Raw genomic sequence first — 26,665 nt, 5'->3', positions numbered from 1 at the left:
TTGATTTGTAGGGCTTTTCACCAAACCATAGAATGAGAATCCAAGAACCATATATCTGTTCATTAGATGGTGACATACCTAGAAATAAATTTTGTTCTGTGTGTTATCATGTAAATATGACACCTCGCAGAACTTGATATTAACCTACCCGGGGATGAATATGGCTCTGTGTGTTGTCATGTCAAAATAAGATGTTCTTATGTTTTAATAGAATCTATCAATACAATTCAGGCGTGATATCAAATTCCATGGGGTTATTGTAGCACACTTTACACCGACGCCATGTATTCATGATAGGAACATATTCTGACATGTGTACTATTGTAGTATTTGATCTCAATGACACATGTATATATCGCGGTAAATATCAGAGTCAAATCGAAAATAGACACTGCGCATGATCCCTTTTTACACTTCCGGCCAATATGAGTAGACGGTGATGGAATTGTCACACCACTAGTTTAACAACTTTAACATCTTCTCATAATAAAATCCAAATAACCAGTTACTAGCTTCACCGACACAGGATCTGCTGGTGTATTAGGTGAGGTTTGAGCACTTAAAAACATACCAAAGAGAGTGCAATTGTGTAATGTAGGCTAGTCAAGACATGACCTTCGAGATTGAAAAAAAGTAAACATTAGAAATTTAATCTTTTTTTTTTTAGGTTTTATTGCAAATCTAGAGAATAAATCACATTCAGGTGTGATTAGGAAAACTGTTTATCAGCCATACGCCAACATTTGACACAAATTTAATTTTGTGACATATGCAGTTAATCATCGAGCTCATTGTTTCTCCCGGACTGTTTCGTATTCAGAGTTAGCGTTGCTTGTGCTCACCGAACTCTTATTATTGCGCCTCATGCTCTAAATTTGAACTTCAGTTTTATATTTTACGATTTCTATGGCTTTTGTTTGTTAAATACAGCTATGGTTGAGCGTTTTATTTTCTTGTTTACACCAGGCTAGGAATATCCCCTCGTTTGGAAGGACGCAGTGGAATCTAACACAATTGAATCTCATACCAACTCAGTCGCAGCCGTACTAAGGTAAGATTCATGTCAAAATCACCACAACAAATAGCAAATTCTAGTTACACATGCAAATAAATAACTTAAAAATGTGTTGTCTGCTTAGTTTGATAAATGCATAAATTACACTATCAAATGTATTTTACAATTACAGTCAAAATTATCTAGTTTTCATCTCAAATTCGACATTTGAATTTCAGTTTGATTTTTTACGAATGCTTTGGCTTTGGTTTATTAAATACAGCTTTCAATGAACGTTCACTCAGTGATGTATCTTGTTCTGTGTGTTGCCATGTAAAGAGAAATATTCATAAATCAGATGATACACCAAAGGGTTAGTATATCTGGCTATGTGTGTTGTCATGTTAGAATAACAATGCACAGAGGCAGACCAATATCCAGGGATATATCTGGCTCTATGTGCTAGTATTTGAGGATGCCTCACTCAGGGTTGTATCTCGTCCTGTGTGTTGCAAATGTTAGTACTATTCACTTAACCAGATAATGACAAACCTACGGGTGTACCTGACTCTGCTTTTTAAAAATCCACATAACCAGATAATGACATACCTTAGCATGAATCTGGTTATGTGTGCTGCAATGGTTCATAAACACATTACATTGCAAGGGGTAGACATCTATTTGTTGTGATGTTAGTAAGACAATTCACAGAACCAGGTAATGTCATACCTAGGGGCGAATCTGGTTCTATGTTTCAATTTTACAGAAAAAGATAATGAATTTGCCAGAGGTATATATGGTTTTCTTTGTTTCCATGGACAGGATGTAAATTCACTGAATCAGATAATGAGTATATATAAGGTTCGGTTTGTTGTGATGTTATTGAGACAATTCACAGAACCAGATAATGCCATACCTAGGGCTATATCTGACTATGTGTGTTATTATTTGAGAATGACTGCTCACATAACCAGATAATGACATATCTTTTGGTGAATCTGGTTCTGTGTGTTGCCATGATTGGTAAAAAATTCAAAAGATGAAAAAAAAAAAAAAAAAATTATCCATGGTCATATCAAGTTTTGCGGCAATGCACTGAATCAAATAACGAAGTTTCCAGGAATATGTATCTGGTTTTGTGTATTGTGATGAATAGATGGAAATTAACTGAAACAGAAATGACTTACCCATGGGTATATCTAATTATGTGTACTGAATTATTTGTAGACTTTTTACAGAACCAGATAATGTTATACCTAGGGTTGAATCTAGATCTATGTTTCAATTATACACAACCAAATAATGACTTATCCATGGGTATACATAGATTTCTGTGTTGCCATGAGAGGAGACATATTCACAGAATCAGAAAATAAGATTCCCAGAAGTATACATCAGGTTCGGTTTGTTGTGTTGTTAGAATGACAATTCACAGATTCAGATAAAGAAATTACCATGAGCATACATCAGGTTCGGTTTGTTGTGTTGTTAGAATGACAATTCACAGAGAACCAGATGATAACCCAATCGTATATCCTGTCCTGTTATGTTGTCATGTAAGGAGGATTATTTACATACACAGATGACATACCAAGGGGGTATATCAGGTTTTGTGTTGTAGCATTTGAGGATGACATTTTTAGGGGACATATAATGACTCACCCAGGGGTATATCTGTTTCTTTGTGATGCCATTTTAAGGGGAAAATTTCCAGAAGACAATGCTCAGATTCAGATAATGAGATTCTCAAGAGTATACACTATGTTCTGTTTGTTGTCATGTTAGAATGGCGGTGTACAACACCAGATAATGACTTATCGGGGTTATATCTGGTTATGCGTGCTTTATTGTTAACAGACAATTAATAGAACCAGATAATGTTATATTTAGGGGTGAATCTGGTTCTGTGTGTTTTAATTTCAGAGAACTAGGTAAGGAGTTATCCAAGGATATATCTAGTTTTATGTTGCCATGTTGAAATAAAAATGCACAGAATCAGATTATGAAATTTTCAGGAGTATGTATCAAATTCTGTTGTGATGTCAGAGTAGCAAAGCATTACACAAGATAATAACCGACCCATTTATGTATCTAATTATGTGAGCTGCTTGATCAGTAGAGCTATTCACCAAACCAGAAAATGAGAATTCAAGGAACATATCTGTGTTAACCAGATTATGACATACCTAGAAATGAGTTTTGTTCTGTGTATTGTCATGTAAAAATCAAACTTCACAGAACCAGATAATAACCTACCCTGGGGTGAATATGGCTCTTTGTATTGTCATGTAAAAATTTAATGTTCTTATATTTTAATAGAATCTATTAATACAATACAGGCGTGATATCAAATTCCATGGGGTTATTGTAGCACACTTTACACCGACGCCACGTATTCCTGATAGGAACATATTCTGACATGTGTAGTATTTTGGATGGTTCAAAATTTGAACTAATATGGGAATAAAAACAGAAAACATCAACTAAACCGTGAGGTTTGATCTCAATCACACATGTATACATCACGCTAAATATCAAAGCCAAATCGAAAATAGACACTGCGCATGATCCCTTTTTGCACTTCCGGCCAATATGAGTAGACGGTGATGGAATTGTCACACCACTAGTTTAACAACTTTAACATCTTCTCATAATAAAATCCACGGAACCGGTTACTAGCTTCACCGACACAGGATCTGTGGTTGTTTTAGGTGAGGTTTGAGCACTTAAAAACATACCAAAGAGTGTGCAATTGTGTAAAGTAGGCTGGTCAAGACATGACCTTCGAGATTGAAAAGGTTAACAATGTAAACATTTGAAAATGTAACCTTTGTTTAGGTTTTATTGCAAATCTAGAGAATAAATCACATTCAGGTGTGATTAGGAAAGCTGTTTATCAGCCATACGCCAACATTTGACACAAATTTGATTTCGTGACATATGCAGTTAATCATCGAGCTCATTGTTTCTCCCGGACTGTTTCGTATTCAGAGTTAGTGTTATATCTGCTCACCAGGACTCTTATTTTTACATCTCAAATTCTAAATTTGAACTTCAGTTTTATATTTTACGATTGCTATGGCTTTTGTTTGTTAAATACAGCTGTGGTTGAGCGTTTTATTTTCTTGTTTACACCAGGTTAGGAATATCCCCTCGTTTGGAAGGACGCAGTGAAATCAAACACAATTGAATCTCATACCAACTCAGTCGCAGCCATACTAAGGTAAGATTCATGTCAAAATCATCACAACAAATAGCATATTCTAATTACACATGCAAATAAATAACTTTAAAATGTGTTGTCTGCTAAGTTTGATAAATGCATAAACTACACTATAAAATGCATTTTACAATCACAGTCAAAATTATCTAGTTTTCATCTCAAATTCGAAATTTGAATTTCAGTTTGATTTTTTACGACTGCTTTGGCTTTGGTTTATTAAATACAGCTTTCAATGAACGTTCACTCAGTGATGTATCTTGTTCTGTGTGTTGCCATGTAAGGAGAAATTTTCACAAATCAGATGATTAACCAAGTGTTAGTATATCTGGTTATGTGTCTTGTCATGTTAGAATAACAATGCACAGAGGCAGACCAATATCCAGGGATATATCTGGCTTTATGTGCTAGTATTTGAGGATGACTCACTCAGGGGTGGTTATCTCGTCCTGCGTGTTGCAAATGTTAGTACTATTCAGTTAACCAGATAATGAAAAACCTACGGGTGTACCCGGCTCTGCTTTTTAAAAATCCACAGAACCAGATAATGACATACCTTAGCATGAATCTGGTTCCCTGTGCTGCAATGGTTCAGAAACAGACTAAATTCCAAAGGGTAGACATCTGTTTGTTGTGATGTTAGTAGGATAATTCACAGAACCAGATAAGGTTCTATCTGGGGGTGAACCTGGTTCATGTGTAGAATTGTTAGTGGACAATTCACAGAACCAGATAATGTTAGACCTATGGGTGAACCTGGTTCATGTGTAGCATGGTTAGTGGACAATTCACAGAACCAGGTAATGTCATACCTAGGGGCGAATCTGGTTCTATGTTTCAATTTTACAGAAAAAGATAATGAATTTTCCAGAGGTATATATGGTTTTCTTTGTTTCCATGACAGGATGTAAATTCACTGAATCAGATAATGAGTATATATAAGGTTCGGTTTGTTGTGATGTTATTGAGACAATTGACAGAACCAGACAATGCCATACCTAGGGCTATATCTGACTCTGTGTGTTATTATTTGAGAATGACTGCTCACATAACAAGATAATGACATATCTTTTGGTGGATCTGGTTCTGTGTGTTGCCATGTTGGGATAAAAATTCAAAAGATAAACAAAAAGAAGACTTATCCATGATCATATCTAGTTTTGTGGCAATGCACTGAATCAAATAACGAAGTTTCCAGGAATATGTATCTGGTTTTGTGTATTGTGATGAATAGATGAAAATTAACTGAAACAGAAATGACTTACCCATGGGTATATCTAATTATGTGTACTGCATTATTTGTAGACATTTTACAGAACCAGATAATGTCATACCTAGGGTTGAATCTAGATCTATGTTTCAATTATACAGAACCAAATAATGACTTATCCATGGGTATACATGGTTTTCTGTGTTGGCATGGTAGGATGTAAATTCCCAGAATCAGAAAATGATATTTCTAGGAGTATACATTAGGTTCGGTTTGTTGTCATCTTAGATTGACAATTCACAGATTCAGATAAAGAGATTACCAGAAGTATACATCAGGTTCGGTTTGTTGTCATGTTAGAATGACAACTCTCAGTTTCAGATAAAGTAATTACCATGAGTATACATCACGTTCGGTTTGTTATGTTGTTAGAATGACAATTCACAAAGAACCAGATGATAACCCAATCGTATATCCTGTTATGTATGTTGTCATATAAGGAGGTTTATTTACATACACATATGACATACCAAGGGGTTATATCAGGTTTCGTTTGTTGGCATGTTAGAATTATAATGCACAAAGGTAGAGAATGATATACCAGGGGTATATCTGGCTCTGTGTTTTAGCATTTGAGGATGACATTTCACAGATATATATAATGACTCACCCAGGGGTATATATGTATCTTTGTAAAAACATTTCGAGAGGAAAATTTCCAGAATTTTAAAATGACAAACCCAGAGGTGTCTCTGGTTCTGTGTGTTGCTATCTTTGGAAGACTATTCACATAGCCAGATAATGACTTACCAAGGATGAACCTAGTATTGCATATTGTAATTTTAGGAGGATTATTCACAAAAGGAGATACTGAAATATCTATAAGTGGATCTCGTTCTGTGTGTTGCCATGCCAGGATAAAATATCACTGAACCAGTGACTAATACAGGGGTACATATAGCTTTTTGTTGCCATGCTAGAAGACAATTCCTAGAATAAGATAATGAGATTCTCAGGAGTATACACTATGTTCTGTTTGTTGTCATGTTAAAATGGCAGTGTACAACACCCGATAATGATCTATCGGGGTTATATTATAATTACACATGCAAATAAATAAGAAATAAATAAATATGTGTTGTCTGCTAGGTTTACAGTTTGATAAATGCATAAACTACATTATAAAATGAATTTAACACTCACAGTAAAATTATGCAGTTTGTTAATGTTTATTGAAGAATACACTTACCTAAATATTTCAAAACGATTGCACACTAATGCGTCACATTTGAGAGAGCCAATGTCGGTCGTCAGATCTGAGAGTTCCTGTGTATATTTTTAATGAGATATATTTATATATACTACCGACCAGTTCATTGTTTCACTGCTTCGCATTGGTTCCCTGCTCTATCAAATCCCGTTAAATGTCAGAAATGTATATAATGTTCAGCAACTCTTTGCTGAAAATGACATTTTGAATAGAGATGATGCTTATTGATATAATACGATAAAGTATTTATTAATATTTACACACTAATGCAATACTTACGGATTTCCTTCGTGTGATTTTATATATTTTCATATCAAATATCCTCTGTTTATGTTTCCCTATCATTTGATTTCGACACGACCCCTCAGAAATTCTGTTTTAAAAAGACCACCGAAGTAAGTAAACAGAGCGTTACTGACGTCAGTATGGTTGTATGCACTCGAATAAAACTACACTAGATAAAGTACACCACTTAAACATTGATAAAAATGCAGTGTGTATATGTGTATACTTTAACATTTTGAAACGACCCCGTAAAACAAATATTTGTGACGATCATAGGTCAGTTAAAGAACACATGACGGGCCATTTAAACAGTGTTGGATAGCGTATTATTAGCAGTTTAACTGCATGTAGTCACGGAATGTACAAATGAGACTCATCATTATTTATTTTTTATAATGAGGTTAGTTGGGAATATATTTCCTAAAAAATACAACGAAAATAGTAAAAATAATTAAACAATAATGTTTTACACAATACCAAAGTCACTCTCTTTTACCCACATAGTCGTTTATGTTATAGCAGTTGTGTATGTATGGATTTGAAGTGATGAAAATTGACCTATATCAGATAGATCTATTTTGATTAAAAATGTGGATTTTTGAGACAATAAATGAATAAATAAAATGTTTTACTTTGGCTTTGTGGTACTAAATTTAGAACGTATTATTCACATATGATTTAACTTAAAATGGTATTTTGAATGTAAAACACTAAATTTAGTACATCATTAAATAATTTTATTTTAATTAATATGATAATACTATGAATATTGATAATTTGCATCAGAAGATATATATATATCAAAGATATTAATGGTGGTACACCCGATATCGTGTGATTAAATTTTAGACTTAAGAATGGTTTTAGAAAAAAATAATTTTACTCGGTCGTTAAAGGAATATGGTCAAAGCAACTGTAGGTGACTCGGTACTGGCGGTGTTCCGTAGGCACTGGAACACTAACCATCTCATTCGTTTCCCAGTATTCCGTCCAGGTTACTGGTACTTGTATACCTGACCAGTTTTAATATCAGTAATATTTGATATACAAGGCATCCAGTACCAGAAACCTCGGGTCAAATACACGCGGCAAATTTGACATACGACTTTTACATGCTGTGTGTCAAGCTGATGCATCACTTTTCGGCCTTCAGTATAATATACAGATAATGCCTATGTATGCCTTGCCAACGCTAAATGAAGGGTATGAAAGAAGACAACGACACGCCCACAGAATTAGCTATAGCTTTTCGAGGAGGACATATACGATATTAGGTGTAGGTTCGACAACATAAGGGTACCCTAATTCATGGCGGTCTAATGAATTATCTATTTGGTAAAAGACGGATGGTCTAATATTCGAACTTAACTTTTGCATTTCATATTTCGGTAATTATCTCACCAATATTTTATTAAAACATGAATTTGAAATTGCGTTTCTTTGTTAACTTTATTCATTTGATAATAATTACGAAATAAGTTATATAAACTTATATTAATCACGCCAAGCCTGCGAGGGGCCTAACTGTGGAAGGAACCCGGAGAACACGGGGGAAACCCACATAGTCGGGCAGGTGACCCGATACCTTTTCACGTCCGATCTGGAAATCGAACTCCAGACGCCTAGGTGAAATGCAAGTGTGTACCCACTGTGCCACCCGTTTCTTTATCCTTTCATTATATTTAAGGCTTCCAACTCGTAGTAACGTTTGTCTTTATTTGAATATGTAGGTTAGACACTAACCAGGGTTTGTAGAGTTTGTGATTAACCCATTTGTAAACGTCACAGAATTTTCAAAGCGAGAAAATACAAAAAAAATCTGCACAAAACTGGTCATGTGATACACCACAATGTTGATCTAGAGTTGCCATGTTAAAATGTGGAATATTCAACTTATTACATCATTATTTACTCAAATGTCGAGCTGGTACCAAACAATATTATGATCCGACATGCAGATACGGCGATATCAGTTTTAAACATCAGGATAGGGGATGCCTTACAGAATCACTCTTGTTTCTAATAATATGATGTTAAACCACTATCATCATTTTTCTTGCATTTAGTATGAATACAATATATGCTTACATTTTATTTTTTTTCAGGTTTTATCGTCAATACCTTTCCAAATATGTGGAAACGAAAATCGAAGACAAAAAGATGTAGTTTCTGTCTAAATGACATCCCTCCATCTACATTGGATCAAGACAAGGGATCCATTTTAACTTCTGCTGACTTACTTCCGTCCTCTGAATGGAATCGGAGATACGGCAAAATTACTTTCATATATGGAAACCATTCCGAGCAATCAAATACAGCTGATGATCATTCAAATGAATATAAACCATATAATTTTTCTGATTCAAAACATTCTACGACCATTGCGCAAAAAGATGAAATTTGCGCTAAAAAACGACAGGGCGTTGCTCTTAAACTAAGAAATGGCGTGAAGAAAAAGTGTAACGTTCTTCGAAAAAGAATCAGGCAAACGTTTTTTGGTGATGAATGCAAACGGCCAATCCAGGAAACACCACAGAATATAGACAGTGACAATGAAACAACATTGCTGTCTTCATATTCAGATGTTCTTTGCAACAAAGACAAAATTTCAGCTTTATCTATGGAAAATGGAGACGAGCAGTTGAAAACGGAATTCGAAAATGACGAAAAAGAAGATTTTTCACTCCTAAGCGAAAGCTCACAGTATAGTCTTAATAGCAAAGTTATACCGGTAGAAACTCCGTGCCAAAACAAGTTCATAAGTACAGAAGAAACAAATGATGAAGTTGATCAGAAGGTGTCGAATGATTCATTAATTGAAACTAAAGATGAACATGTCTCTCAGGCAGTGTCATGCTCTGTCTTTGTTTCTTCAACAAGAGAAGGACTATCTTCAGACGCTGGGTGTTTAGAGTCAGTGGATGACGAAAGCACTTTCACAAAAGACATACATAGTGATTATCTTTTTTTACGCAACACCTCTAGAAAAGAAATACCTGCACCGATTCCACCGGACCATTTGTGTTTAGCAATTCCATCTTGTCCTTCGTCTCAGCCAAGTTCAGAACACCAAGTGGAAACCCAATCGTCATCAAACCAAATTACTGCTATCGGTAATTATGCATTTTCTATATAATTTTTGCTTTGTTAACAATTTCATTGTGAATGTATTTGGTATATAAGACAATGTTTGTTAGTAAGGTATTGGAATTAGTACTTTAAAATCAAACATACAAAGGTGTAGTAATGGTGGGAGGCTATATCAATTTTCATTAATATTGAAACAAAAATAATTCATCTGACATTTTGAATGCGGCTTCATTTTGTGATAATAATTGAAATAAAAGACATTCCGAGAAAAACAATGGCAATCTTTCTGGTAACTCGATATTGCGAGAAAAGAAAAAGCAATGAGTATTTTTATAAGTTCTACTAAAATGTTGAACATGTAAAAGGTATATCTAAAAGTCTTCTTTCAAATATAGGAGGTGTTGGATGAAAGTAGGAAACCAAATTATGTCTAAAAAAAGAAAATTTCCCAAAATGTGCTTTCAAAACATGACTAGTAAAAGATCAAACTTCCGGTGTTCAAATAACATATAGTAACAATGCCATCTATAATGTTAACAGACTGCATATTAAGCATAAAAATGTTTTGATTAAATGAAAAGTTTTGTCACCATTGAAGCTAGCTCTTTTAACATTGCAGCTACGAATGAAAACCGCCATGGAGTTCGTCATGGAGGTGACAACAGTAGTTATATCCTGGACGAAGAAAGTACCAGTGAGGAAAAAAGTTCATCCGATATCAACAGAACAAACACCACAGGAAACCCTTATATCTTCTGTGAAAAGGATTTACACAATGGGAGCATTGTCAGACATGATTATTTCGGCAATTCATCAAAATTTGAACAAGAAAAAAAATTCAGAAATACAAGAGAAACCATAGAAGATGATCGAAACAAAAATCGAAACAACCATTTTTTTGTAAGAATCGGCAAAAGAATCATCGTAGAAACAGAACGACACGAACAAGATATACACAATGAAAAAATAAATGATAGGTTACGTGGCATTCCCGACACTAGGACACACACGGTAACACGGCCCAGTGACAATCAGGAAACTGTGACACAAGAGGGAACACGGCCCAGTGACGGTCAGGACACTGTGAGACTCGAGGAAACAAGACACAGTAACGGTCACAACACTGAGACACACGCGGTAACTGGGTTCCGGGACGGTGAAAATGTCACAAGAGGTAACCACGACAGTCACGAGACTGAGATACACGCGGAAGGCGATCCGCGTTACTCTCTCGACTTTAAGATAAGATGGTCCAATGACAATCACAACTCTGAGAAACAAACACTTAGAGAAACCCGTGGCAGTCGCATCATGGAGCCACAAGCTGAAAGGCGGCGCCATGACAGACATAACGCTGGCAGAGGACCGCTTCACTGTCACAACTCTGAAAAACAAGCGGTCATAGAAATCCATCACATTTACAAATTAGACTGGCAAGCTATAAATGTGCCCCGTGACAATGAGAACACTGATAAATACGCCATAGGAACGTCCCGCAACAGAGAGAAACACGCGAGAAAAGAGTCTCCTGGTAGCCACAGTACTGAGCGAAAAGCTGAAAGAGGCCACTATCACAGTCACAAATCTTACCAACAAGCTGGGATAGTGCCCCGTGACAATTACAACACTGATAAATACACCAGAGGAACGTCCTATGACCTTCGCAATAGGGAGAAACACATAGAAAGAGAGCCTCCTGACAGTCACATCATTAACCAAAATGCTAGAACACAACCCCACGACAGTGACAACTCTGTGAAAAACACAAACATAGGGCCCCGTGATCGTCAAAACACTGACCAACAAACTGGAAAAGCACCCTGTGACAGTCAAAACACTGGAAAACATCCTGAAAAAGTGGCCAGTGACAGTCACAACATTGACCAACAAACTGGAAAAGCGCCCTGTTACAGTAAAAACACTGGAAAACATCCTGAAAAAGTGGCCAGTGACAGTAACAACATTAACCAACAAACTGGAAAAACACCCTGCAACAGTCAAAACACTGGAAAACATCCTGAAAAAGTGGCCAGTGACAGTCGCAACATTGACCAACAAACTGGAAAAATACCCTGCGACAGTCAAAACACTGGAAAACATCCTGAAAAAGTGGCCAGTGACAGTTACAACATTGACCAACAAACTGGAAAAACACCCTGCGACAGTCAAAACACTGGAAAACATCCTGAAAAAGTGGCCAGTGACAGTCACAACATTGACCAACAAACTGGAAAAGCGCCCTGTTACAGTCAAAACACTGGAAAACATCCTGAAAAAGTGGCCAGTGACAGTCACAACATTAACCAACAAACTGGAAAAGCGCCCTGTTACAGTCAAGACATTGGAAAACATCCTGAAAAAGTGGCCAGTGACAGTCGCAACATTGACCAACAAACTGGAAAACCACCCTGCGACAGTCAAAACACTGGAAAACATCCTGAAAAAGTGGCCAGTGACAGTCACAACATTGACCAACAAACTGGAAAAACACCCTGCGACAGTCAAAACACTGGAAAACATCCTGAAAACGTGGCCAGTGACAGTCGCAACATTGACCAACAAACTGGAAAAACACCCTGCGACAGTCAAAACACTGGAACACATCCTGAAAAAGTGGCCAGTGACAGTCACAACATTGACCAACAACCTGGAAAAACACCCCGCGACAGTCAAAACACTGGAAAACATCCTGAAAAAGTGGACAGTGACAGTCACAACATTGAGCAACAAACTGGAAAAACACCCTGCGACAGTCAAAACACTGGAAAACATCCTGAAAAAGTGGCCAGTGACAGTCGCAACATTGACCAACAAACTGGAAAAACACCCTGCGACAGTCAAAACACTGGAAAACATCCTGAAAAAGTGGCCAGTGACAGTCGAAACATTGACCAACAAACTGGAAAAACACCCTGCGACAGTCAAAACACTGGAAAACATCCTGAAAAAGTGGCCAGTGACAGTCGCAACATTGACCAACAAACTGGAAAAGCGCCCTGTTACAGTCAAAACACTGGTAAACATCCTGAAAAAGTGGCCAGTGACAGTCACATCATTGACCAACAAACCAGAAAAGGGTATTTTCACAGTCACAACTTTGATGAAAAAGCTGGAAGAGGGCTCCATGACAATCGCAATCCAGAACAACTAGGTGGTAAAATGCCACGTGACAGTAACAACTCTGAACAACTAAGTGGAATAATGCCACGTGACAGTCACAACACTGATAAATACGCCAGAGGAACGTCCCGCGACCGTCACAATTATTACAAAGAAGCTGAAAGAGGGCTGCAGGACAGTCACCACTATGCACAAGAAGGAAGGAAACTGTCTCAGAGCAACAACATTGACCAACAAGCTGGAAGAGGGCGCCATCACAGTCACAAGTATGACCAAAAAGATGGAACAGCGGAACATGACAGTCACAAAACAGAGAAACAAGCAGTCAGAGTACCACATGCCAGTCGAAAAAGTAGGAAACACCTTGAAAGAGGGCATGGTGACGGTCACAACTCTAAGAAATACGCAACAGGACTTCCCCGTGACAGTTACAACGCTGAGCAACAAACTGAAAGAGGACCCCATGACAGTCAGCACTTTGAACAACAAGGTGGAAGAGGGCCCCAATGTGTGAAACGACCTGATGAGAGTAACAACACTGACCAACAAGATGGAAGAGGGTGTCATGACAATTACAACAATGAGAAATACGCGAGAGGAGTGTCCCGTGACAGTTACAACACACAGAAACAAACTGGCAGAGTTCCGCATGATAGTCACAAAATTGAGATTCAACCGGATATTGGGCCCGGTGAAAGTCACAACTCAAAGAATCATGCCAGAGGAATGTCCCAAGACATTTTCAACCATGAGCAACATGCTGGAGGAGGGGCCAATGATAGTCAAAACTCTGACCAACAAGGTAGAAGACGGCCCCATCAAAGTAACCACGCTGACCAACAAGCTGAAGGAGGAGCCCATGATAGTCAAAGCTCTGACCAACAAGGTAGAAGAGGGCTCCATGACAGTGGGAATTCAAGCCGTCATGGTGGAAGAGGGGCCCATGATAGTCAAAACTCTGACCAACAAGGTAGAAGAGGGCCCCATCAAAGTAACCACACTGACCAACATGCTGGAGGAGGGGCCCATGATAGTCAAAACTCTGACCAACAAGGTAGAAGAGGGCCCCATGACAGTGAAAATTCTGCAATGCCCACCGAAATAGTTTCCCATGACAGTCAGAATTCAGACCATCCAGGTGGAAGAGGGCCCAATGATAGTCACAATACTGACCAACAAGGAAGAGTGCCCCATGATAGTCGGAATTTAAACTATCAAGGTGGAAGAGGGTCCCATCAAAGTAAAAACACTGACAAGCATGCTGGAGGAGGAGCTAATGATAGTCAAATCTCTGACCAACAAGGTAGAAACGGGTCCCGTGAAAGTCGGAATTCAAACCATCAAGGTGGAAGAGAGTCCCATCAAAGTAACCACACTGACCAATATCCTGGAGAAGGAGCCCATGATAGTCAAAACTCTGACCAACATGTTGGAGGAGGGGTCCATGATAGTAAAAATTCTGACCAACAACGTAGGAACTGGTCCCGCGACAGTTGGAATTCAAACCATCAATGGGAAAGAGGGCCGCATCAAAGTAACCACACTGACCAATATGCTGGAGGAGGGGCCATTAATGATCAAAACTCTGACCAACAAGGTATAAGAGGGCCCCATGACAGTGGGAATTCAAGCCGTCATAGTGGAAGAGGGGCCCATGACAGTCAGAATTCAGACCACCCAAGTGGAAGAGGGCCCCATGATAGTCACAATACTGACCAATCAGGAAGAGTGCCCCGAAATAGTCGGAATTCAAACTATCAAGGTAGAAGAGGGTCCCATCAAAGTAACAATACTGACCAACAAGGTAGAAAGGGGTCCCGTGAAAGTCGGAATTCAAACCATCAAGGTGGAAGAGAGCCCCATCAAAGTAACCACACTGACCAACATGCTGGAGGAGGGGCCCATGATAGTCAAAACTCTGACCAACAAAGTAGAAGAGGGCCCCATCAAAGTAACCACACTGACCAATATCCTGGAGAAGGAGCCCATGATAGTCAAAACTCTGACCAACATGTTGGAGGAGGGGTCCATGATAGTAAAAATTCTGATCAACAAGGTAGAAGAAGGCCCCGTGAAAGTTGGAATTCAAACCAACAAGGTAGGAGCTGGCCCCGAGACAGTGGGAATTTAAACCATCAAGGTGGAAGAGGGCCCCATCAAAGTAACCACACTGACCAATATGCTGGAGAAGGAGCCCATGATAGTCAAAACTCTGACCAACATGTTGGAGGAGGGGTCCATGATAGTAAAAATTCTGACCAACAAGGTAGAAGAGGGCCCCGTGAAAGTTGGCATTCAAACCAACAAGGTAGGAACTGGCCCCGTGACAGTGGGAATTCAAACCATCAAGGTGGAAGGGGGCCCCATCAAAGTAACCACACTGACCAACATGCTGGAGGAGGGGCCCATGATAGTCAAAACTCTGACCAACAAGGTAGAAGAGGGCCCTATGACAGTGGGAATTCAAGCCGTCATAGTGGAAGAGGGGCCCATGACACTCAGAATTCAGACCACCCAAGTGGAAGAGGGTCCCATGATAGTCACAATACTGACCAATCAGGAAGAGTGCCCCGAAACAGTCGGAATTCAAACTATCAAGGTGGAAGACGGTCCCATCAAAGTAAAAACACTGACCAGCATGCTGGAGGAGTAGCTAATGATATTCAAAACTCTGACCAACAAGGTAGAAACGGGTCCCGTGAAAGTCGGAATTCAAACCATCAAAGTGGAAGAGAACCCCATCAAAGTAACCACACTGACCAATATGCTGGAGAAGGAGCACATGATAGTCAAAACTCTGACCAACATGTTGGAGGAGGGGCTAATGATAGTCAAATCTCTGACCAACAAGGTAGAAACGGGTCCCGTGAAAGTCGGAATTCATACCATCAAGGTGGAAGAGAGCCCAATCAAAGTAACCACACTGACCAATATGCTGGAGAAGGAGCCCATGATAGTCAAAACTCTGACCAACAAGGTAGAAGAGGGCCCCATCAAAGTAACCACACTGACCAACATGCTGGAGGAGAGGCCCATGATAGTCAAAACTCTGACCAACAAGGTAGAAGAAGGCCCCATGACAGTCAAAATTCTGCAATGCCCACAGAAATAGTTTCCCATGACAGTCAGAATTCAGACCATCCAGGTGGAAGAGGGCCCAATGATAGTCACAATACTGACCAACAAGGAAGAGTGCCCCATGATAGTCGGAATTCAAACTATCAAGGTGGAAGAGGGTCCCATCAAAGTAAAAACACTGACCAGCATGCTGCAGGAGGAGCTAATGATAGTCAAAACTCTGACCAACAAGGTAGAGACGGGTCCCGTGAAAGTCGGAATTCAAACCATCAAGGTGGAAGAGAGTCCCATCAAAGTAACCACTCTGACCAACATGTTGGAGGAGGGGTCCATGATAGTAAAAATTCTGACCAACAAGGTAGAAGAGGGCCCCGTGAAAGTTGGAATTCAAACCAACAAGGTAGGAACTGGCCCCGTGACAGTGGGAATTCAAACCATCAAGGTGGAAGAGGGCCCCATCAAAAAAACCACACTGACCAACATGCTGGAGGAGGGGTCCATGATAGTCAAAACTCTGACCAACAAGGTATAAGAGGGCCCCATGACAGTCAAAATTCTGCAATGCCCACCGAAATAGTTTCCCATAACAGTCAGAATTCAGACCATCCAGGTGGAAGAGGGCCCCATGATTGTCACAATACTGACCAACAAGGAAGAGTGCCCCATGATAGTCGGAATTCAAACTATCAAGGTGGAAGAGGGTCCCATCAAAGTAAAAACACTGACCAGCATGCTGGAGGAGGAGCTAATGATATTCAAAACTCTGACCAACAAGGTAGAAACGGGTCCCGTGAAAATCGGAATTCAAACCATCAAGGTGGAAGAGAGTCCCATCAAAGTAACCACACTGACCAATATGCTGGAGAAGGAGCCCATGATAGTCAAAACTCTGACCAACATGTTGGAGGAGGGGTCCATGATAGTAAAAATTCTGACCAACAAGGTAGAAGAGGGCCCCGTGAAAGTTGGAATTCAAACCAACAAGGTAGGAACTGGCCCCGTGACAGTGGGAATTCAAACCATCAAGGTGGAAGAGGGCCCCTTCAAAGTAACCACACTGACCAATATGCTGGAGGAGGGGCCCATGATAGTCAAAACTCTGACCAACAAGGTAGAAGAGGGCCCCATAACAGTCGGAATTCAAATCATCAAGGTGGAAGAGGGCCCAATCAAAGTAACCACACTAACCAACATGCTGGAGGAGGGGCCCATGATAGTCAAAACTCTGACCAACAAGGTAGAAGAGGGCCCCATTACAGTCAAACGTCAGATCAACAATCAGTTCTAAGAACAGGACAATTGGTAAGTAGATTAATACTGGTATTTTATCCCCCGTCCAACGAAGTTGGGTTCCGTCCGTCCGTCCTTCTGTCCCTCGGATTCGCTTTCTGGACGATATCTTTTGAAGGAATGATTGGATTTTGATTAAACTTGCTTGGTATACCTATAACCTGAACCCCTCGCTGAAGTTCGATTATCGGCATATTCCGCGCATATTTATTGAGGCTGCTGTGACCTGGTTGACTGATTGCTTTCGGACGATATCTTTTGAAGGAATGATTGGATTTTAATGAAACTTGCTTGGTAGACTTATAACCTGAACCCCTGGCTCAAGTTCGATCATCTGCATATTCCGCGCATATTTAATGAGGCTGCTGTGAGCTGAATTGCTGATTGCTTTCTGGACGATATCTTTTGAAGGAATGATTGGATTTTTATGAAACTTGTTTGGTAGACTTATAACCTGAAACCCTCGTTGAAGTTCAATTATCGGGATAGTCCGTGCTTATTTAATGAGGCTGCTGTGACCTGATTGACTGATTGCTTTCCGGACGATATCTTTTGAAGGAATTATTAGATTTTAATTAAACTTGCTAGGTAGACTTATAACTTGAACACCTGGCTCAAGTTCGATCATCTGCATATTCCGCGCATATTTGAGGCTTCTGTGAGCTGAATTACTGATTGCTTTCTGGACGATATCTTTTGAAGGAATGATTGGATTTTGATGAAACTTGCTTGGTAGACTTATACACTGAACCCCTGGCTCACGTTCGATCATCGGCATATTCCGTGTATATTTAATGAGGCAGCTGTGACCTGATTGGCTGATTGCTTTCAACATGATATCTTTTGAAGGAATGATTGGATTTGGATGAAACTTGCTAGATAGACTTATTACCTTAACCCCTTGCTCACGATCATCGCCATATTCCATGCAAATTTAATGAGGCCGCTGTGACCTGATTGGCTGATTGCTTTCCCTTTAATGTATTTTGAAGGAATGATCAGATTTTGATGAGATCTGCGTGGTAGACTTGTTATATTGATAGCTTTCACAGGAACTTGATACACAAATAATTTAATGATTCTAAATGATATGTCATGTGTTTCATGTTTTTATGAATGTTGCCCACTTTAATTTCGTGTAATACAATATTTGCATTGGCGGGGGATCTTGACGACTATATGTCCTTGTTGAAATATATTCTTTGAGTGTTTAGTACCATATTGAGCATTTTACATCGATATCCAAATATATTACTGAAAGAAATGAAGTATTTGTTCGTCGTAAGGATGGTTATTGTTGTTTTCATAATAGACTCTGGGTAACCAATATGCCATCAAATAATAAATAAGGTTTTTGTTTTCTTTCGTAGGAACCTGTTGTAATAGAAAGGGATAGTTTGGATTTACAAACATCAACAGTTCCACCAGGTATTTTTTTTACGTTATCAGAAACCTTTTGAGTAATTGTGTGACACGCCCATCGAGTATCGTCCTTTCGACATTTCAAAACACAAAATGTTTATTCTTGAAAGTGAATGGTATTATCTTGATACAAGACTCTATTGCAAATGAATTTTAACTTCCAATTCCTGTGTAGTGACATACAAGCCTACTTACCAATTGCATGCTACAATAAATTTGATTTTTGCCAACACCATGACATTATTTCTAGATCAGTATGAAAGTATCAATAAGTATTTTAGTTTGTCGATAAATGACATGTGAAAGTTGAATTAAACTTGAGATATCTCACCATTGTAATATTACAGATCGGTGTCTTCAAGCTCCATGCAGGGTCCACTCTGGCGCGCGACCAGAGGAACCAGATCTAAGCAACCTTGCTACTCGTTTAAGGTCGTTCGATAATGCACCTGACAACCTCCGTGCCTTGGGAGAAAGACTGGCTGCTGCTGGATTGTATTATCCTGGTATGTGGCTAATATAATGCTTTAGTTAGCGTAGGAAAATCGACGACTAAATATATCGAAGAGTTATGCATTACATTTCAAGTGTTGGCATGAAACGTAAAAAAAAGGATTAAAAACATGCTTTGCTATCTTCGAAAAAAAGATCAAGAACATTTCTAGAGTGGTTCATACATCTTCATAATTATTGTTGTTTATGCTTGAATTGATTACTGTAAATATGGTTATTTCGCAGTAAGTTAAATTTCGCGAGTTCTATAGGGTAAACTATATGAGTGGGGTTATTTCGTGATTTTTTTCTTTTTCACCTGTACCATAAATGACACATACGTCACAAGTTCATACGCGTGGTGGAAATTTTCGAGGCTAAATAGCCTTTGTGTATCTAGAGTAAATTGTACCAACTGTACATTTAGGGCATGTTTGCTAATTGGATTCGTCATTCTTTTGCAAATGTAGCATTACATCAGGCAAAATACTGACAGAACTGCATGTGTTAACACAGTCCTTGAAAACCTTCGTCAAGATTCGTCTGAAAGTAATATAAAACCACAAGGCCCACCTTTATTCCATCACAAATAATCGGTCCAACCAAAATTACCCCGGATGTTGGCATTTTGACAAAAAACATGCATGCGGTCTTCATACGACGAAATAAAAAAAAGTAATAAAAAAGAAAATCTTGTATCTTTTAAACTTTGATAGTATCTGTCCCTTTAAAAACAGAAGCATTTCTTTAAAAAAAAAGAAGTTATCTTTGGTAGGGTGGTGGTTACATTTTTCGAAGACAACACGTACACCTTTGTGTACACAACTTCGCTAACTCGAACTCGGATAACTCAAAGAACCCATTTAACTCGAAATATCACTGCGGTCCCGGCCAAAATCCTTCTCTTTAGTAGTAAAAATTCGGATTATTCGAACCGAAGTATATATCTTATCATATGTTTTACAGATCATGGAACATCGGTTAGGTGCTATTCATGTGGTGTCATATTGGACATTTGTAATAGAACCCTAGGGATCAGGGAATTTTATGCTGTCATGTCTCCCAGATGCCAATATCTTATCCAAAGGATGGGACAAAGAGGTATAGCGCTTGCACAAAAGAAATTAGTTAACCAGGTAAATATTAGTCTACTTTGTGGTGACTTCTAAAACATTTTTATAATTTCATTTGACAGCAAAGCTAGTCTGGTATTTTGCGACTGTAAAAGCCTTTTTAGTATTTTCATTCTTAGTACAAAAGTTATTCTATTTTAGTATTTTCATTATGGCTGCAAATCTATTTAAGCAGTTTCATCGTGGCAGCAAAATTAGCTTGATCTTCCATTGTGGTCTTGCTTCAAAATTGTTTTAGTATTTTAGTCAATAGGGACTTGAACAATCAATACACATTGTTTACACTGAAAACCATGTCCAGTACACATTCAAAATATTTTTGAAAAAAAAACACAACTAATTTTGGCCGTCATAGTACATGGTTCAACTAACCCTTCTTAGTACCAAGGGAAGCATCATACATAAATACTTACGATGGTTCTCACTTTGAAAACTTTACATTATGTGTACTTGACTTAAGATTAGATACATTGAACATTTTACATTTGATATATAACTGTACAAACATTATGTATTAAGGAATACGCCAGAAATACTGGCAACAGAGACCGTAACAGCGTTGCCTCTGGACACCAACAGTCTCTTGCAAGGTATGCAACTCCATCGCCGTACCAACAAGATCATTCTAGAGCAGATGGAATGAATTATTGTGTTCGAAACGATTACATCAATGAGATGACCAACGGAAATGGAGAACCAAATCGACAAAACACAATTTGGAATCCAGGAGAACCATCTAACAGGCATAATACCGGGATATGCTCGGGTGATGTTGCATCAGGATTGCAATGTGGAGACCCTACCGAGGTCTTGGTGAGTATTCCCCAAAAGTCAGGTTATACAACTGAAACAAGATTATTTATTGTAAGGTTTAGTTTACAACTCAAGTTCGTTTTACCATTCATTTCCTCAGTAGCAACATGCCAGCTCCCAGTTTTAATTGAATTTATTTGTTTCAAATATCATGTTTTATCATACTATTGCGGTCAAATGTAGGTTAAAGGAATGTTAAAGTAAGATTTATTCACGTATCTGTTCTTAGCCTACATATTTGCTATCTTCTAGGAAACCTCCAGAGACGAAAGCAGCAGCAACAATAGAGAAATTCAGCAGCCATCTGCACCGAATGTCATCGTATCTGGTGATGACAATGTTGATAACGACGATGCAGGACGTTCTTCCACACGCCATACTGCTGATCTAGCATTAAGGGGATGTCTTTTAAAAAGTTTAGGAACCGAACCCCTATCATTTGCCGAACTGCAAGAATTTTTTAATGCATTTCCTTTGCTACAAGGATGCCTGGTTTTCTCCAATGTTGACCTGCCACGGCCATTCCCCACTATGCCCATCAGCGTGGGGGTTTTCGTGGTATATGAAGATGCAAGAAGTCGTGGCGGCTCTCCTATTGGTCTCGGACATTTCATTGCCGTCGAGATCAACAGACTGACTCCCAGCGAAGGGCATGTCACTATATTTGACCACTTGAGGCGAAATGAAATTAACGAGCACACCATACGACTAATCGGAAAGCTTCTTAACCTGCAACCCGGTACTATACTAAACGTATGTCTATTTCCGGTGCAGAAGCAGCTTTTTAATAGGGACTGTGGGCCGATGACACTGAATGTGGTTATACATTTAAGACATGGAAAAAAGGATAAACTGCGAGGACGGTTTGATCAGTCACAGATTAGAAGTCACCTTCGACATTGTATAGAAATTGATTCATGCAAGTGCTTGCCGCCCATCGTAGAATATGAACCTGATGCTAGCGATGAAGAAACCATTTTAACTTATAAACTAAAATAATGTAATATCATGGAACTGTTTCAACATTCACATTAACAATTAAGGACCTATTTCCCTATAAAAGGGGCCGTGGTGACCGAGTGGTTAAGGTGTCCCGACACTTTATCACTAGCCCTCCACCTCTGGGTTGAAAGTTCGAAACCCACCTGGGGCAGTTGTCTGGTACTGACTGTAGGCCGGTGGTTTTTCTCCGGGTACTTCGGCTTTCCTCCACCTCCAAAACCTGACACGTCCTTTAATGACCCTGTTTTTAAATAGGACGTTAAACAAAATATTTCTCTATCTGTTTAAATCTATACAGCAGCTATCTAAATATAGCCAGGAGATGTAACAGATAGACTAGGGAGATATGTACTTACTCTTTTGTGTATCATGCATTATATCCATATACTAACAATCTTGAATCATTTCATTATTTGTACAAATTCCTGTGCTGTATTTTTGTTCGTTGTACGTATTTCTCTTGATGTGCATGACTCATAGATAGATTATCGACTCAATATCATTTGACATTTACCATAATGAATATAATTCATTTAATCTATCTATGTGAATTAACCATGTTTTAAATCAGCCTTACTGATGTGTAGATACCTTAGACCTTATTTCATCCAGCCACATTCTCCTTCCTGCCAGGTTTATTAATTAAAATTGGTTGTTTAATGATAATGATAATAATCAACGGTGCCTTGTAAATCCAAACTGTATTTGTATTGTTGTCGGATAATGAGGGGTGGCTTGCATAATTAGATTGGATAGTGACTGGATTAACTCTGTTGGATAGTGGGTATCTAAGTAGTGGTGACTTGATTAACTCGGTTGAACAGTGGGTGTCTCATTAGTGGTGACTTTATTAACTCGGTTGTATATTCGGTGTCTCATTAGTGGTGACTTGGTTAACTCAGTTGTATAGTGGGCGTCTCATTAGTGGTGACTGGATTAACTCGGTTGGAAAGTGGGCGTCTCATTAGTGGTGATTTGATTAACTCGGTTGTATAGTGGGTGTCTCATTAGTGGTGACTTGATTAACTCAGTTGTATAGTGGGTGTCTCATTAGTGGTGACTTGATTAACTCGGTTGTATAGTGGGTGTCTCATTAGTGGTGACTGGATTAACTCGGTTGGATAGTGGGCGTCTCATTAGTGGTGACTTGATTAACTCGGTTGGATAGTGTCCGTCTCATTAGTGGTGACTTGATTAACTCGGTTGGATAGTGTCCGTCTCATTAGTGGTGACTTGATTAACTCGGTTGGATAGTGTCCGTCTCATTAGTGGTGACTTGACTTTTTTAACGGATGGATAGTCGTCGCCTACTTCGTTGCAACTAGATAAGGCTTTTTAACGTGCGCCTAATTCGTGGCGGCTTGATTATTTATGGTTGTTGAATTGCTAGGCTAGATATAGACTGGCCACCAGCCCCCAGGTTTTTTGTTAGAACTGCTCCACTAAATTGTAATACTAGATTGTCTCCCCCTAGTTTGAAACTAGAATCAGACATATCCTAGTGACCAAAATCATAAAAGTCCATTTTGTTTATAATTTTAATATTCTAGAGACAGGGAGCCAGTCTAGGCTAGATAGTGAGCAGCTAGATGAACCGAGTTAAATAGTGAGTGCCGCATTAGCGATAAATTGATTTTATTTTCTGTTTTTATTGATTCCCGAATTGATCATCAAATATTCAGAAGCGTTATAAACTTAAAACATATTTCCATCTATAGGTAAAAGGCAGATGTATCATTCAGGTTTGTTTTGTTTTTCTATTTATTTATTCATACTTCATTGTAAATATTCTGGATTGGCGTAAATCATTGATTAAAATTTTAAATAGATGTGTTATTTACTTACGTATCTGCTGTATATTACTTAAACTTTTTCGAAATGGAGAGCAATATGATAAATGGGACAAAATTACCTTATAATGGATCAAACAGAAAATATGGATAAGAAACCTTCAATATTAAGATAACACAATGTACTTGATCCATGAGATTTATCAGATTTATGGTACAGCTGTAGACATGTGAATTATTCTGTGTTTGTCAATAATGTCATACGTATAGATGTATTCACATAAGTGTGATATGTACAATTTTTTACTTGAGGTTGAAAACACATTCTATTCAGTTTTCCATTATCATCACAGATGATTTCGGGATGATTAATATACAGTAAACACGAAGCCTGATTTTACCTAGTTATTTATTCAGTATCTTGTTTAGTATTATACTTAGAAATACACTGATTGATATAATACATGTTTGCCTGCAAACTCATGCTTGGCCGGCCTGCCTAGAAAAGGAAATGTGTTGTGTAAACTGTATGGATTGTATTAGCGTGAACAATATTGGTATTTATGATACTTTGTGTTAGAATATCAATTGGTGTTATTTTCAAATATTAAATATGTTTTGATATTGTATGCTATATATTGGAGGGTGTGACTTTTGAATACTAAAACTGTTTTAAATATTGTACAATATTGGTGTGATTTTTAAATATATATGTTTTAATATTGTATGATTGGTTGTGATTGATGAATATTGAAAATGCTTTTTAATATTGTATGATATTATTGTTATTTTTAGAAATCAAATGTTTTTGATATTGTGTGATACATGTATTGCTGTGATTTTTTAATAATCAAAATGCTTTAATATTGTGTGATATTGGTGTCATTTTCAAAAATCATTTATGTTTTAAATATTTTGATACTGTCGTGAATTTTGAATATTAAAAATGTTTTTAATATTATATGACGTTAGTCATTAATAGTGTTGTTTTCACATATTCACTTTGTTTTGAAAATTGTGTGCTATTGGTGTGATTTTCGAATATCAAATATTGTTTTCAATATTGTATGATATTGGTGTGATTTTCGAATATCATATTTGTTTTTAAAATTATATGATATTGGTATAATTTCCGAATATCGAAACAGTTTTAAATATTATATGGCATTGGTATAATTTTCTGTTGACATATTAATTTTAAAGTGTCATGAACGTCATTAATTATGTCTCTAAATGTCCATTAACATGTGTAAGTCTTGAAATGCAATATTGGAATATTATTGTGAATCAACATTTGTGTATATATAACAAATAAAAGTAATACAATGTTTCTAAATAGTCATGGTTTTCTATAATTGGACTTTCTCGAGTACATGGGTAGGACGAAGTCATTTTTATATAGATACAGGGGTATAAAAATATGAATTTGATTGATCGTTGTCGAAAGTATCCCATGATCAGATATTAATGACGTCCAATGATTAGAAAAGGGACTAGGCTGTTCCCTTCTTTCACGAATGTTTCCTTTTTTTTTTTTTTTTTTTTTTTTTTTTTTTTTTACATATATATCAAACATCTTTTGATAGTGGTGGCGTCCCTCTAACATCCTGTTCTTTTTTCTTTTTTTTTTTTTTTTTTAAAGGAGTATTGAGTATAATCACTTTCACACCAATAGACGATCGTGCATCCATAACAGAATATGAATGTAAAATAAGCCAGTTAGTGACTGACACACTATTGTCACACATAGTCACTTTTCAAAACTGGTCTCAAAAATGAAAAGTCAGCTTTCGATACTTGGTTGCTAACAACGCAGGTACTATTGTCATTCAAGCCATTGACATCATCTCTGTCATCGAGATCAACTGACATAGTTCCTGGTAGGTATATTGTACCTGCTGTCATCATGGCATAGTCGTATGAGGCCGCGGTGGCCGAGTGGTTAAGGTGTACTGACACTTTATCACAAGCCTTCCACCTCTGGGTTGCGAGTTCGAAACATACGTGGGTCAGTCCTCCACCTCCAAAACATGGCATGTCCTTAAATGACCCTGGCTGTTAATAGGACGTCAAACACATACAAACAAAGCATAGCTGTAAAAGTCATCACTGTGTGGAAGGCTTTGGGTTCTGTATCCTGGGCGAAACATATCAGAGCCGATAAAATGGTAGTTGCTACTCCTGCTTAACGCTCAGCATTCTGGGAATGGGACGACTGGTTCACCCGTTGTCATTATAATGCGATTAAGTCGGGTGTCCTGCTGGATGTAATCGGTAGTACATTGTATGTTTCAATGAGGTAACTCTATAAAATCAACAGCATTTTTGCGCTATCACAAAGGACACAGACACATTCTCGCAAACAGAGGAGGCCGTCTTTAAAAGACCTTAACTTTAAAAGATGTTATGAAAGCTATGACCAGATGCAATAATCAATAGAAATCAAGATAACGGAC

The 26,665-nt window shown here is 38.1% G+C and overlaps 1 protein-coding gene and 1 long non-coding RNA gene across 3 annotated transcripts; both read left to right on the top strand.

Moving 5' to 3' along the window:
• Positions 1-968: 968 nt before the first annotated feature.
• On the top strand, positions 969-9,655 carry LOC117326967. The gene is made up of 3 exons (XR_004532540.1): positions 969-1,051; positions 4,133-4,217; positions 9,085-9,655. It is a non-coding gene; the product is annotated as an uncharacterized LOC117326967 (long non-coding RNA).
• Positions 9,656-11,361: 1,706 nt separating this feature from the next.
• On the top strand, positions 11,362-25,539 carry LOC117326966 (filaggrin-like). Of its 2 annotated transcripts, XM_033883768.1 has the most exons (7): positions 11,362-14,492; positions 14,994-17,569; positions 18,928-18,985; positions 19,327-19,485; positions 20,438-20,607; positions 21,124-21,417; positions 21,670-25,539. In XM_033883768.1, the coding sequence occupies exons 1-7, from the start codon at positions 11,381-11,383 to the stop codon at positions 22,414-22,416; spliced, it is 7,116 nt and encodes a 2,371-aa protein (XP_033739659.1). In that variant the 5' UTR covers positions 11,362-11,380; the 3' UTR covers positions 22,417-25,539. The 2 variants fall into 2 exon arrangements, with proteins under 2 accessions (XP_033739659.1, XP_033739660.1); XM_033883769.1 differs by lacking the exon at positions 21,124-21,417.
• The last annotated feature ends 1,126 nt before the right edge of the window (positions 25,540-26,665 follow it).

This window comes from Pecten maximus, chromosome 5 (genome assembly GCF_902652985.1).
Source record: "Pecten maximus chromosome 5, xPecMax1.1, whole genome shotgun sequence".
Taxonomy (NCBI): Eukaryota; Metazoa; Mollusca; class Bivalvia; order Pectinida; family Pectinidae; genus Pecten; species Pecten maximus.
The sequence above is the reverse complement of the archived record's forward strand: the minus strand, read 5'-3'. Positions and strand labels throughout refer to the sequence as shown.